This window comes from Melospiza melodia, chromosome 28 (assembly GCF_035770615.1).
Source record: "Melospiza melodia melodia isolate bMelMel2 chromosome 28, bMelMel2.pri, whole genome shotgun sequence".
NCBI lineage: Eukaryota > Metazoa > Chordata > Aves > Passeriformes > Passerellidae > Melospiza > Melospiza melodia.
The window spans coordinates 1,603,680-1,614,133 of record NC_086221.1 but is presented as its reverse complement, the minus strand read 5'-3'; the positions used below and the strand labels follow the sequence as shown (position 1 = coordinate 1,614,133).

At 59.4% G+C, this 10,454-nt stretch overlaps 2 protein-coding genes across 2 annotated transcripts; one reads left to right on the top strand and one right to left on the bottom strand.

Annotated features, from left to right (window-relative positions):
• The first annotated feature begins 1,399 nt into the window (after positions 1 to 1,399).
• LOC134430431 (zinc finger protein 239-like) lies at positions 1,400 to 5,256 on the top strand. Its single transcript, XM_063178089.1, has 3 exons — positions 1,400 to 1,533; positions 3,223 to 3,301; positions 3,455 to 5,256. Exons 2-3 carry the CDS (start codon positions 3,280 to 3,282, stop codon positions 4,462 to 4,464), a joined length of 1,032 nt encoding a protein of 343 aa, XP_063034159.1. The 5' UTR covers positions 1,400 to 1,533; positions 3,223 to 3,279; the 3' UTR covers positions 4,465 to 5,256.
• Positions 5,163 to 9,394, bottom strand: LOC134430429 (cytochrome P450 4F3-like). The gene is made up of 12 exons (XM_063178088.1): positions 9,202 to 9,394; positions 8,767 to 8,911; positions 8,328 to 8,381; positions 7,940 to 8,067; positions 7,460 to 7,590; positions 6,978 to 7,245; positions 6,625 to 6,691; positions 6,421 to 6,550; positions 6,218 to 6,351; positions 6,072 to 6,136; positions 5,905 to 5,987; positions 5,163 to 5,805 (listed from the first exon to the last, which is right to left on the bottom strand). Exons 1-12 carry the CDS (start codon positions 9,385 to 9,387, stop codon positions 5,622 to 5,624), a joined length of 1,575 nt encoding a protein of 524 aa, XP_063034158.1. The 5' UTR covers positions 9,388 to 9,394; the 3' UTR covers positions 5,163 to 5,621.
• Positions 9,395 to 10,454: the final 1,060 nt, after the last annotated feature.

Genomic DNA, 10,454 nt, shown 5'->3' with positions numbered 1-10,454 from the left:
TGTTCCAGGGCGCCCCTTCTCCAGCATCCCTGCACTCCAGGCACTCAGCGCTTCCCGGGCTCCCCGACAATACTTTCAGGGTCGGGGAGCCCTGCCCCACTCTTCTCCCGGCTCCACCACTCATCCAGCCTGCCGGAGCTCCCCTGGCTCCGCTATCGCCCCTCTCCCCACGCCGGGGCTCCCCCCTTTCATCCCCCGGCTCTCCCGGGGATCCCCAAAACCCGTGTCGTGTCCCGCCCCGCCGGCACCGGGCGATCGCCACGTGGACCCCGCAAAATCCCCCCAGGGCCATTTACTGCTCAGCTCTGCACTCCTCCGAGATCCAAAAATATCTCCTCATCAAATAAATACAAAATACCTCTCCCAGCGACACCGAAATATATTTGGGACTCGACTCCGGAATCGGCAGGGCCTAAACCACAGCAAAATCCCCTTCTCCCCGCCAAAAAAAGCCCTCCCGGAGCTGCCGCGATCGACTCGGGGCGAGCTTCCCCTCGGCGCTCACCTGCGGGATGCGGGGCAACGCGATGCTGCCGGGCCCAGCCGAGCTGCGGGCTCGCCATGGAACCCCGCAATGCTCCTTCCACTGCTGCCGCTCCTGCTCGGACTGCTCCCCTTCGTGCTCCTCTTGCTCGTGCTCCTCCCCTTCCCGTCTCCCTCCCCTTCCTCCCGCTCCTCCTCCGCTCCCGCCCCGAACCCTCCTTTCGCACCGCCTCTGTCCCACGGCCGCAGCAGCACCGGCTCTGGGGCAGTGGGAGAAACCCCCAGGAGCCCTCAGCGATGGGCGGGGGCTCGGCTCCTCGGTGATCCGTGATCACCAGGACCACGGATCGCAGAGTCTCTGTCCAACGAGAGTCACTGTGGGTTATCCAGCGCGGATCCTCCCATGGGAGATAGAGCTGGAGCTCGAAGAGCACGAAGCTCTTCCCGCACCGGGGACACCGGCAGGGATTCCCTTGGTGCTGCCTCCCTTGGCGTCGGGTCCCGGTGGAGTTCTGGGAGAAGCCCTTCCCACACTCAGGACGCTGTCAGGGCCTCTCCTTAGTTCCAGGCAGAGGAATTCCAGAGGAACTCTGACCGATTTCCTTAGCGGTGACTCCGCAGTTCCCGGGCAGAGCCGCAGCGCCCAGCGCTCCCCACTTCCACCCCACCTGCGCCACCGCTCGTATCTACCGAGCCCCAGGAGCGGAATTTTGGCTCGGGGGGAGGGGGACGGGACGGGCGGATCTGCACTGGGGAGTCCCAAGCCCCCTGCCCAACGCTGGGAGCTCTGGGTATTCCTCCCCCTGCCCCCGAGCCGGTGCTGCTGCGGCCGTGGGACAGAGGCGGTGCGAAAGGAGGGTCCGGGGCGGGAGCGGAGGAGGAGCGGGAGGAAGGGGAGGGAGACGCGAAAGGGAGGAGCAAGAACAAGAGGAGCACGAAGGGGAGCAGTCCGAGCAGGAGCGGCAGCAGTGGAAGGAGGGTTGCGGGGTTCCATGGCGAGCCCGCAGCTCGGCTGGGCCCGGCAGCATCGCGTTGCCCCGCATCCCGCAGGTGAGCGCCGAGGGGAAGCTCGCCCCGAGTCGATCGCGGCAGCTCCGGGAGGGCTTTTTTTGGCGGGGAGAAGGGGATTTTGCTGTGGTTTAGGCCCTGCCGATTCCGGAGTCGAGTCCCAAATATATTTCGGTGTCGCTGGGAGAGGTATTTTGTATTTATTTGATGAGGAGATATTTTTGGATCTCGGAGGAGTGCAGAGCTGAGCAGTAAATGGCCCTGGGGGGATTTTGCGGGGTCCACGTGGCGATCGCCCGGTGCCGGCGGGGCGGGACACGACACGGGTTTTGGGGATCCCCGGGAGAGCCGGGGGATGAAAGGGGGGAGCCCCGGCGTGGGGAGAGGGGCGATAGCAGAGCCGGGGGAGCTCCGGCAGGCTGGATGAGTGGTGGAGCCGGGAGAAGAGTGAGGCAGGGCTCCCCGACCCTGAAAGTATTGTCGGGGAGCCCGGGAAGCGCTGAGTGCCTGGAGTGCAGGGATGCTGGAGAAAGGGCACCCTGGAACACCTGGGAGCCACGTTCGAATGAGGAGAGGATGAGCCCTGAGATCCCCAAAAGACCCTCAGCATGCCTGAGCAGGACCCGGGAGAGGGGGGATGCCCAGGACCCACGGGCCCCCAGCAGCTCTGAGAAGAGGGACCCCCAAACCCCAAATAAGGACACTGGGAACAGGGAACGCCTGGGAGAGGTTTTTTTTCTCCTTCTTGATTTTTGGAAGCTTTTCTGGCCACCAGGCACTCAGTGACTTCTAGAAATGGACTTGGCCAGCGGGACCTTCAAAGCCCACGCCAATTTCCTGGTTTAGGGCAATTTTGGGAGAAAAACCTCTAAAGGCGTTTCCTCTAGAAGAGCAAATTCAAGCGGCCCCTCTCTCAATCTGGTTCTGGAAAAAGATTTCCTTGGAGAGAAGTGGAAAAACTGTTTCTTTAACAGGCAAAGCACTCACCAGCCCCAAAAATGAACAATATTCAACAATACAACCTCTTGCTGCTTCAAAAGAGATGACAAACTCACTAAGTCCCTCCATGGGCTGTAGTTTGGCTTGCTCAGTCTCTCTGGTGCTGGAAATGCCACAGCCCAGCCCCAGTGGGGCTCGGGTGTGAGCACCTGGTGCTCTTCTTGGTGTTCAGTCCAGAGCAGGTTTAGACAGGTCCAAAGAAAAGGAAAACCAAAAACCACAGTCCAGGGAACTTCTCTTCCTCTGCTAGCTAAAACTAACCAAAAGCAAAGGAGGGCTCTGCCCTGCTGTCTGTCTATCTGCAGACAACAGAAGAGCAGGAATGTGGAGGAGTGAAAGGGGTTCTGAAAACAAACTCCATGCTTCTTCTTCCTCCCTCTTTGTTCTTGGAACCAGTGCTATAAAGGTGCAAAATTTATTTCAGACAAATGGGGATACGAGCATCATAAATTCATCCCTGGGACCCCCAAAAGACCCTCAGCCTGTGTAAGCAGAACGCAGGGGAGGGAGAATGCCCAGGACCCACGGCCCCCCAGCAGCTCTGAGAAGAGGGACCCCCATAACCCCAAAGTGAGGACACTGGAAATAGGGAACTCCTGGGAGAGGTTTTTGGACTTCTTGCTTTTTGGAGGTATTTCTGGCCACCAGACACCCAGTGAATTCTAGAGATGGACTTGGCCAGTGGGACCTCCAAAGGCAATGCACTCACATCTTGTTTTCCCCCCAAATTAGGATTGCCCATTTCCAAACCTTATCTGGATAGAGGAGAAGTCTGCAAGGAAGAGGAAGATGCCTTGGGACAGCCTGGCAGGTGAGGAGGAAGTCAGTGCCCCTTTCCCCTCTGTGCTGCTCCTTCTCCCAGCCCAGCACAGCCCCAGCTGCAGGACAGCCCTGGGGGGATCTCCTTGTCCTTGCCTGTGGCACGGAGGCAAATCCCATCGTGTCCTTATCCTTCCTCCCCCAGAGCAGGAGCTGAGCATGGAGAGCAGGGAGGACAAATGCCCGTGGCAGAACCTGGTGGAAGAGGCCGTTTTGAGCGGCTCCACGGCGCAGGAAGCCAATGGAGAGGAAAAGCCCCGGAGATGCCGCAGGAGGAGGGGCTGCAAACCCAGCTCAGGATGCTCTGAGGTGGAAAGACCCAGCCTGTGCCTGGAAAGCAGCCAGAGATCTGGCCAGAGCTCTAAAGTGGTGGTCAATGAGCAGCTTGATGATGGCAAGAAGCCCCACCAGTGCTTGGAATGTGGGAAGAGTTTCCGCAGGAGCTACAACCTGCTCATCCACCAGAGGATGCACACTGGGGAACGGCCCCATGAGTGTGGGGAATGTGGGAAGAGCTTCAGGATCAGCTCCCACCTGTACCGCCACCAGAAGATCCACACTGGAGAAAGGCCCTATGAATGTGGGAAATGTGGGAAGAGCTTCAGAGACACCTCTGACCTGATGGTCCACCAGAGGATTCACACCGGGGAACGACCCTATGAGTGTGGGGAGTGTGGACAGAGCTTCAACGTCAGCTCCCACCTGATTGCCCACCAGCGGATCCACACCGGGGAACGGCCCCACGAGTGTGGGGAATGTGGGAAGAGCTTCAGGATCAGCTCCAGCCTGAAACTCCACCAGAGGATCCACGCTGATGAACGGCCCTATAAATGTGGTGAATGTGGGAAAGGCTTCAGGAAGAGCTGCCATCTGAACCGCCACCAGATGATCCACACTGGGATACGACCCTTTGTGTGTGGAGAATGTGGGAAGGGCTTCCGTGACAGCTCTGACCTGATCATCCACCAGACAATGCACACTGGGGAATGCCCCTACACGTGCTCAGAATGTGGGAAATGCTTCAGCCAGAACTCCAACCTGATTGCCCACCAGAGGATCCACACTGGGGAGAGGCCCTATGAGTGTTCTGAGTGTGAGGAGAGGTTTCAGAGTCGATACCGTCTCCTCAAGCATCAGCAGATTCACAGAGAATAGAGGCCATTCTGCTGCCCTGACTGCAGGAAGGGCTTTAAGAAGAACTCCACGCTCCTCACCCACTGGCGGATCCACACAGGGGAGAGGCCCTGACAGCCTCCCAAGTGTGGGAAGAGCTTCTCCCAGAACTCTACCGTGACCCAACACCAAGAGAGGCAGCAGTAAGGGATGCCCTACAAGTGCCCTGTGTGCAGGAAGAGCTTTGAGTGCTGCTTCAACTCCATCCACTATTGGAGGACCACCATTGGTTGGTCCACAGTGACCCTCGCTGTGCAGAGACTTGGTCATCCATGGTCCTGGTGATCCATGTTGGGAAGACACCTGGCTGGTGGTCTCCATATCTTCCTGGCTCCCCTTGAGCATTTCGACGCAGCCAGAGAAAAATCCATTAGGATGCAAACAGACATCAGAATTTCATAGTGGACAGCACAGTTTTTTACTTTCAACCCCAAAAAAGTCTCACCTTTTGCATCCTATCATTTCTTTGAGTGGCATCAAGGAATACTGGATTGTGTTGGAGGTCTTTTCCAACCTGAATCATTCCATGATTGTAATTCTCTCTGGCCCACAGGCATCTTCCACATCCAGATGGTGATGGACTGGGGCAAAAAACCCAGGATTTTGGAGACAATGGAGTGGAAATCCCTCTAGAAAAGGTCCTTTCTACCCGCCCAGGCACACGGATACTCAGCAGCATGGACATGTAAATCCTTTTATTTTGGCTTTGATTTTCCTTCATTTTTCTTCATCCCTTCACCCAAACATTGGGGTAAAATAAAGACATTCAGCTAAGACATGGATAGTGACATTGGGGGACATGGTAGGGATGGGGACAGCGACAAGGACATGGGTGCGGACATGGCTGTGGATGGCAATATAGGGCATGGAGGGGGGTTGTCACAGATAGAGATGGCGACATGGGGCTATATGGCCATGGATGAGGGCATGGGGGACATGGCCATGGATGGCGACACAAGTGGCCTAGAGGACAAGTCCATGGGTTGACATGTCCATGCGATGGAGCGTCCTACGGCCAAGGACAACACATCCCCACCACCACCATGATACTGTCCCTTACATGCTACCATTTATTCCCTGCTCCTCCCCTGGCTGTGACACCTGCCTTACAGGATGTCCCCATGTCCTGGTGACCTGTGTCATTCAGGCCCTCCTGCCAGTGGCTCCAGCAGCAGCCAGAGCCCGTCCTCGGCACGCAGGATCAGCTCGGGCTTGCGGCGCGGGGGCGGCCTCGCGTTGTCTCTCCGCAGCACGAACCGGGACAGTGTCAATGCCACTACCACCTTCATCTCAGCCATGGCAAAGCTCTGCCCGATGCAGTTCCTGCCACCACATCCCCACTGTCACTGTCACCCCACTGTGAACCCAGCCAGGGACAGGGGTGACACTTGGGGACACTCCTGTCCCCACTCCAGCACATACCTGGGCCCAGCAGAGAAGGGGATGAAGGACGACGGGGACCGTTCCTTGCTGTTCTCCGGACTGAACCTCAGAGGATTGAACACCTGGGGTGACACTGACACAGTCACACCGAGGGAACACAGCTGTCACCATCATGGTGACAGGGACACCTCAGAGCGTGGCCCTACCTCAGGCTCGGGCCAGAGGTCTGGGTTGTGGTGGGTCCCGTAGATGCTTATCAGGCAGATGACCCCTGGTGGGATGGGAATGGCCACTTTAGGGACAGCACATGAGGGTGGGTGGTGACACTGAGGGCACCCTGGCCATGCCATACCCTTGGGGATGACACGGCCATCGCGCAGGGGGATGTCCTCGGTGCAGCGCCGGGACACAGCAGTGACAGGAGGGTGCAGCCGCAGGCTCTCCTTGATGCACATGGTGGTGAAGGGCAGCTGGGACAGATCCTCCCTGGGGACAAGCAGAGGTGGCACCATGCTCCCAAGCCACATGACCGGGGTGGCCCTGGGGACATCTCACCATTCAATGTCTGCAGTGTCCCGGCCAGCCAGGAGCTCCTGGACCTCCTGGCGGCATCGCTCCTGGTGCTCAGGATGGCCGGCCAGGTTGTAGAAGAGCCATGCCAGGCCACTGGCCGTGGTGTCATGGCCTGTGGGGACACTGGGTGAGTGAGGGGACACTGGAGTGGCTCCTCCCCAATGGCACCTGGGAGCTCGTGCTTACCCTCAAACATGAAGGTGTCAGCCTCAGCTGCAATGTCCTCGTCCGACAGGGTGTGGCCATTCTCGTCCTGCAGAGGCAAGATGAGCCACGGGCCACTGGGGCCACCAGTCCGTGGGCCACCTGGGGCCAAATCCCATCCATGGCCACCACCCTATGGCACCACCATCCCACTGGCCACCAGCTCTATGGTCAGTGCTGCCTATGGCCACCACTGTTCCCCTGTGGCCACCAGTCTATGCCCAAGCCTCCCATGGCCACCACCATGGTACTGGCCTCTATGGCCAACCCTTCCATGGCCACCACCACTCTCTTGACCACTTCCATGGTCCCCATGGCCACCACCCCAGCCCCACCTTGGTGAGCAGCAGGAGGTCGATGAAGTCCCTGCTGCGTCCCTGGTGGCCATCCAGCCAGGCCTGGTGGCCCAGGCAGGCGAGTGCCTGGCGCCGGCGCTGCACCACATCAGCAGTGAAGGCGTGGACAGTGGCACAGGCACGGGCGAAGCGCCGGCCATCAGAGGAGAGGCTGTAGAGCCACCAGGGGTGGAGAAGTGGCTGGAATTGGCGCCGGACCACCAACGAGCTCAGCTCCAGGATGGCCTGGATGTACTCACTGGGCTGCCTGTACCAGGGACAATGGGGGGACACTGTGGCCACCAGCATGGATGATAGCAGGACCATTGGGGCCACTAGAATGATCAACAGGGAGAGTGATTGGACAGGATGGCCAGTGGGGACCATGGCAGGGCCAGCACAGCCACCAGGATGGCCAGCACGGACAATGGTAGGGTCACCAGGGCACTCTAGGATGGTCAGTGGGGACAGGCGACACTCACTCCTGGCAGTGGCTCTCGTGGCTGAAGATGCACTTCTGGAGCGTGTCCAGGGTGAGGAGGCTCAGGGGCTGCAGCACCTCCAACTCCACTGGCCCCCCACCAGCTGCCTCTGCTGCTGCCGCCCACTTGGCCTGCAGGGAAGGGCTGGGTTGGGGAGGGAATCAGGGACAGGGGCCAGGGACCAGGGGATAAATTGGGAGGTGAGACAGGGGTGGGAGAGGGGGAAGAGTTGGGGAGAGGGTGTAGAACAGGAATGTGGTGATGAATGAGGGATGGAGTTGAGGTTTGGGGGCAGCTTTGGTTTTGGGGTATGGGACAGTACAGAATTTAGGTACAGGACAGGACTCAGGATGCAGCAGTGGGTGCAGGACAGAATTTTGAGTGCAGGACTCAGGGTTTGGGATGCAGGTCAGAATTTGGGGTGCAGCACTCAGGATTTGGGGTGCAGGTGGAGACTCATGCCCATCTGGGATCTCTCACGAGCAGCACGCGGGTGCTCTGGTTGAAGATTCCCAGGTAATTCCGGAGCACATCCCCATGGAAGGCGGGCGTCAGGAGTCGCCGGTGCCGCGCCCAGCGCTGCCCCTCACTCAGCAGCAGCCCCTCTCCTGGGGAGGGGACACTGGGGTCCGCTGAGGGCACTCAGGGGGTTGCCCCTGTCCCTCACCACCCCTGTCCCCTGTGACACACACAGATCCATCTGGGGACACCCAAGGATGTCCCTGTCCTCCACCGCCCCTGTCCCATGCGACACACCAGGATCCATCCTGGGGGGCCACCCAGGGGTGCTCTCCCCACCCCTGTGACATCCAACTCCATTCACGGGGCACCCCAGGGTGCTGTCCCCATCCTAACCTCCTCCACTCACCCAGCCAGGGCTTGAGGAAGCCGTAGAAAATTTTGTCCTTGGGGGCCACGAAAGCTGCAGGATACAAGGATAGGGTGGGCAGGGATTCACTGGGGTGCCCTCAGGTTCCTTGTGTGGGGACACTGGGGGTGGCCCCGCCCTGTCTGCACCCATTAACCATCAGGTGGGGACCTTCTCCCAGCACCCATGGCCACCAAAAGGATGAGGGTTGGGGGACAACCAGAGGCTGAACATGGTGACATGTTTGGGTGGCCTTGGGGAACCTCAAGGACAGGTTGGTGGCCACTATGGGGCGGCATTTGGCCTGCCAATGGTGACATCTCTGGGGACCTGTGGGCTTGGGTTGGTGGCCACTGCCTGGGCACTGCCAGGTCTCTGTGCCAGGTGCGGTGACCCCCATGGGTGGCCCTGGGGACCCGTCTGATGTCCCATGTCCTACCTGAGGCACTGAGGAGTGGCCGGAGGGTGCTGGGGTGGAAGAGGCGCAGCACAGGCAGCCAGGGAAGTCCCCACCAGAGGCAGCCATGACAGTACTGGGCCACCAAGGTGTCCACCTGCTGTAGACCTTCCTCCGTGCTCTGGCCCTGGGGACAACAGGACATGTGTGCCATTGGGGGCACAGACAGGCTCAGGGACATGTGTGTCCTCAGGACACTGTCAGCCTTGGGGACACTTGTGTCTGCCCCACTTTCCTCTTGCAGGTGCCAACACCCTGTCCTCACTTTCCCCTTGCAGGTGCCCCCACACCGTCCTCACCATCCCCCCAAGTGCCACCACCCCATTCCTTCGGTCCCCTCACAGGTGCCACCACCCAATTGTTCCTTTGCAGGTGCCTCCACCCTGTCCCCGCAGGTGTCACCCCCTGTCCTCTCACCATGCCGGTGTGTCCCAGCAACCAATTACACCAGGGCGGGATGGGAAACTTGTTCAGCTGGCGACAAGTGGCTCGGAATCGGATGACAGCCACCAGCGCATCCCAGAGCCACCGCAGCAGCAGGGCCACCACGAAGGTGCCCAGGGCCACCGCACCCAGGGAACCTAGCGCCGTGGTCACCGCCATGGAACCGCTCCTGGGGACAGGCAGGGGACAGGGCAAGGGTCAGGTGTGGGCGGTGTCACCTGCGGGGTCACGTGGTGCAGCGCTGGGTGTCACCGGATCCGCCTTTTGTCCTAATACACATTCTGGTGGCAGCGTCCTCTGACATGTCCTGGTGACTTGTGCTGACATGTCCTGATGGCAATGTCCCCACATGTGTATCCTGGTGGCATCGTGTTCCCTTCTCCCTGTGTGTGTCCCTGTCCCCCCTTCATTCTGTGAATCACTGTCCCCCACCCGTGTGTCCCTATCCCTCTGCACGTGTCCCTATCCACGGTCGTGTGTCCCTGTCCCCTCGGAATATCCCCATCCCCATCTCCCCCGTGTGACCCTATTCCTTTCCGTGTGTCTCTGTCCCTCTCTGTGTGTCCCCTACCCCCCGCCCCCAGTGGGACCAAAGTCCCCGAGGTCCCGGGGCCGTGTCCTTCAGGATATTCACGTGTCCCGCAGGGTGTCCCCGTTTCCCGTAGCATGTTCCCGTGTCTGTTCGTTGCACTGAGCGTCTGTACCTTTCCCGGCACAGATAGGGACACCCCATGACACCCCACAGCACCAACAACACTTTGATCTCTGGTTTTGTGTCTTTTCTCCTTGGTTTGGGTCCTTTCCACCTCTCTAGGGTCCTTTAACCCCATTTTGGGTTCTTTCCCCTTCTTTTGGGTCTTTCACAGAATCACAGAATTTCAAGACTGGAAGAGACCTATAAGATCTTTCCCCTCTGTTTAGGGTCCTTTCCCCAGTTTTAGATGCATTCTTCAGATTTTGGTCCTTCCTCTTAATTTTGGCTGCCCTCCCCCTGCTTTTGATGCATTTTTGGGTGCCTTCCCCATCTCAACCGTGTCCCCACCCTTCCCCCCACATGCCCCCGCTCCCTGCCCACCCGCATGTCCCCGAGGGTGTCCCGCATGCCGTGTGTTCTCTGTGACTGACATCATGGACACCCTCGAGTCCCTGGGCCAGGGCGGCTCCCCTACCACCGCCCCGGCACTGGGGCAGGGGCTGAGGGTCAATCTTGGAATGCCACGCAGGGC

Excerpts from the sequence above, each read along its gene's own strand:
- LOC134430431 (XM_063178089.1), top strand. The coding sequence starts at position 3,280 with ATGCCTTGGGACAGCCTGGCAG. Across the intron at positions 3,302-3,454 it reads GCCTTGGGACAGCCTGGCAG|AGCAGGAGCTGAGCATGGAG; the intron begins GTGAGGAGGAAG and ends TTCCTCCCCCAG.
- LOC134430429 (XM_063178088.1), bottom strand. The coding sequence starts at position 9,387 with ATGGCGGTGACCACGGCGCTAGGTTCCCTGGGTGCGGTGGCCCTGGGC. Across the intron at positions 6,692-6,977 it reads ACCTCCTGCTGCTCACCAAG|GACGAGAATGGCCACACCCT; the intron begins GTGGGGCTGGGG and ends TTGCCTCTGCAG. Across the intron at positions 6,352-6,420 it reads GACACTGCAGACATTGAATG|GGAGGATCTGTCCCAGCTGC; the intron begins GTGAGATGTCCC and ends GCTTGTCCCCAG.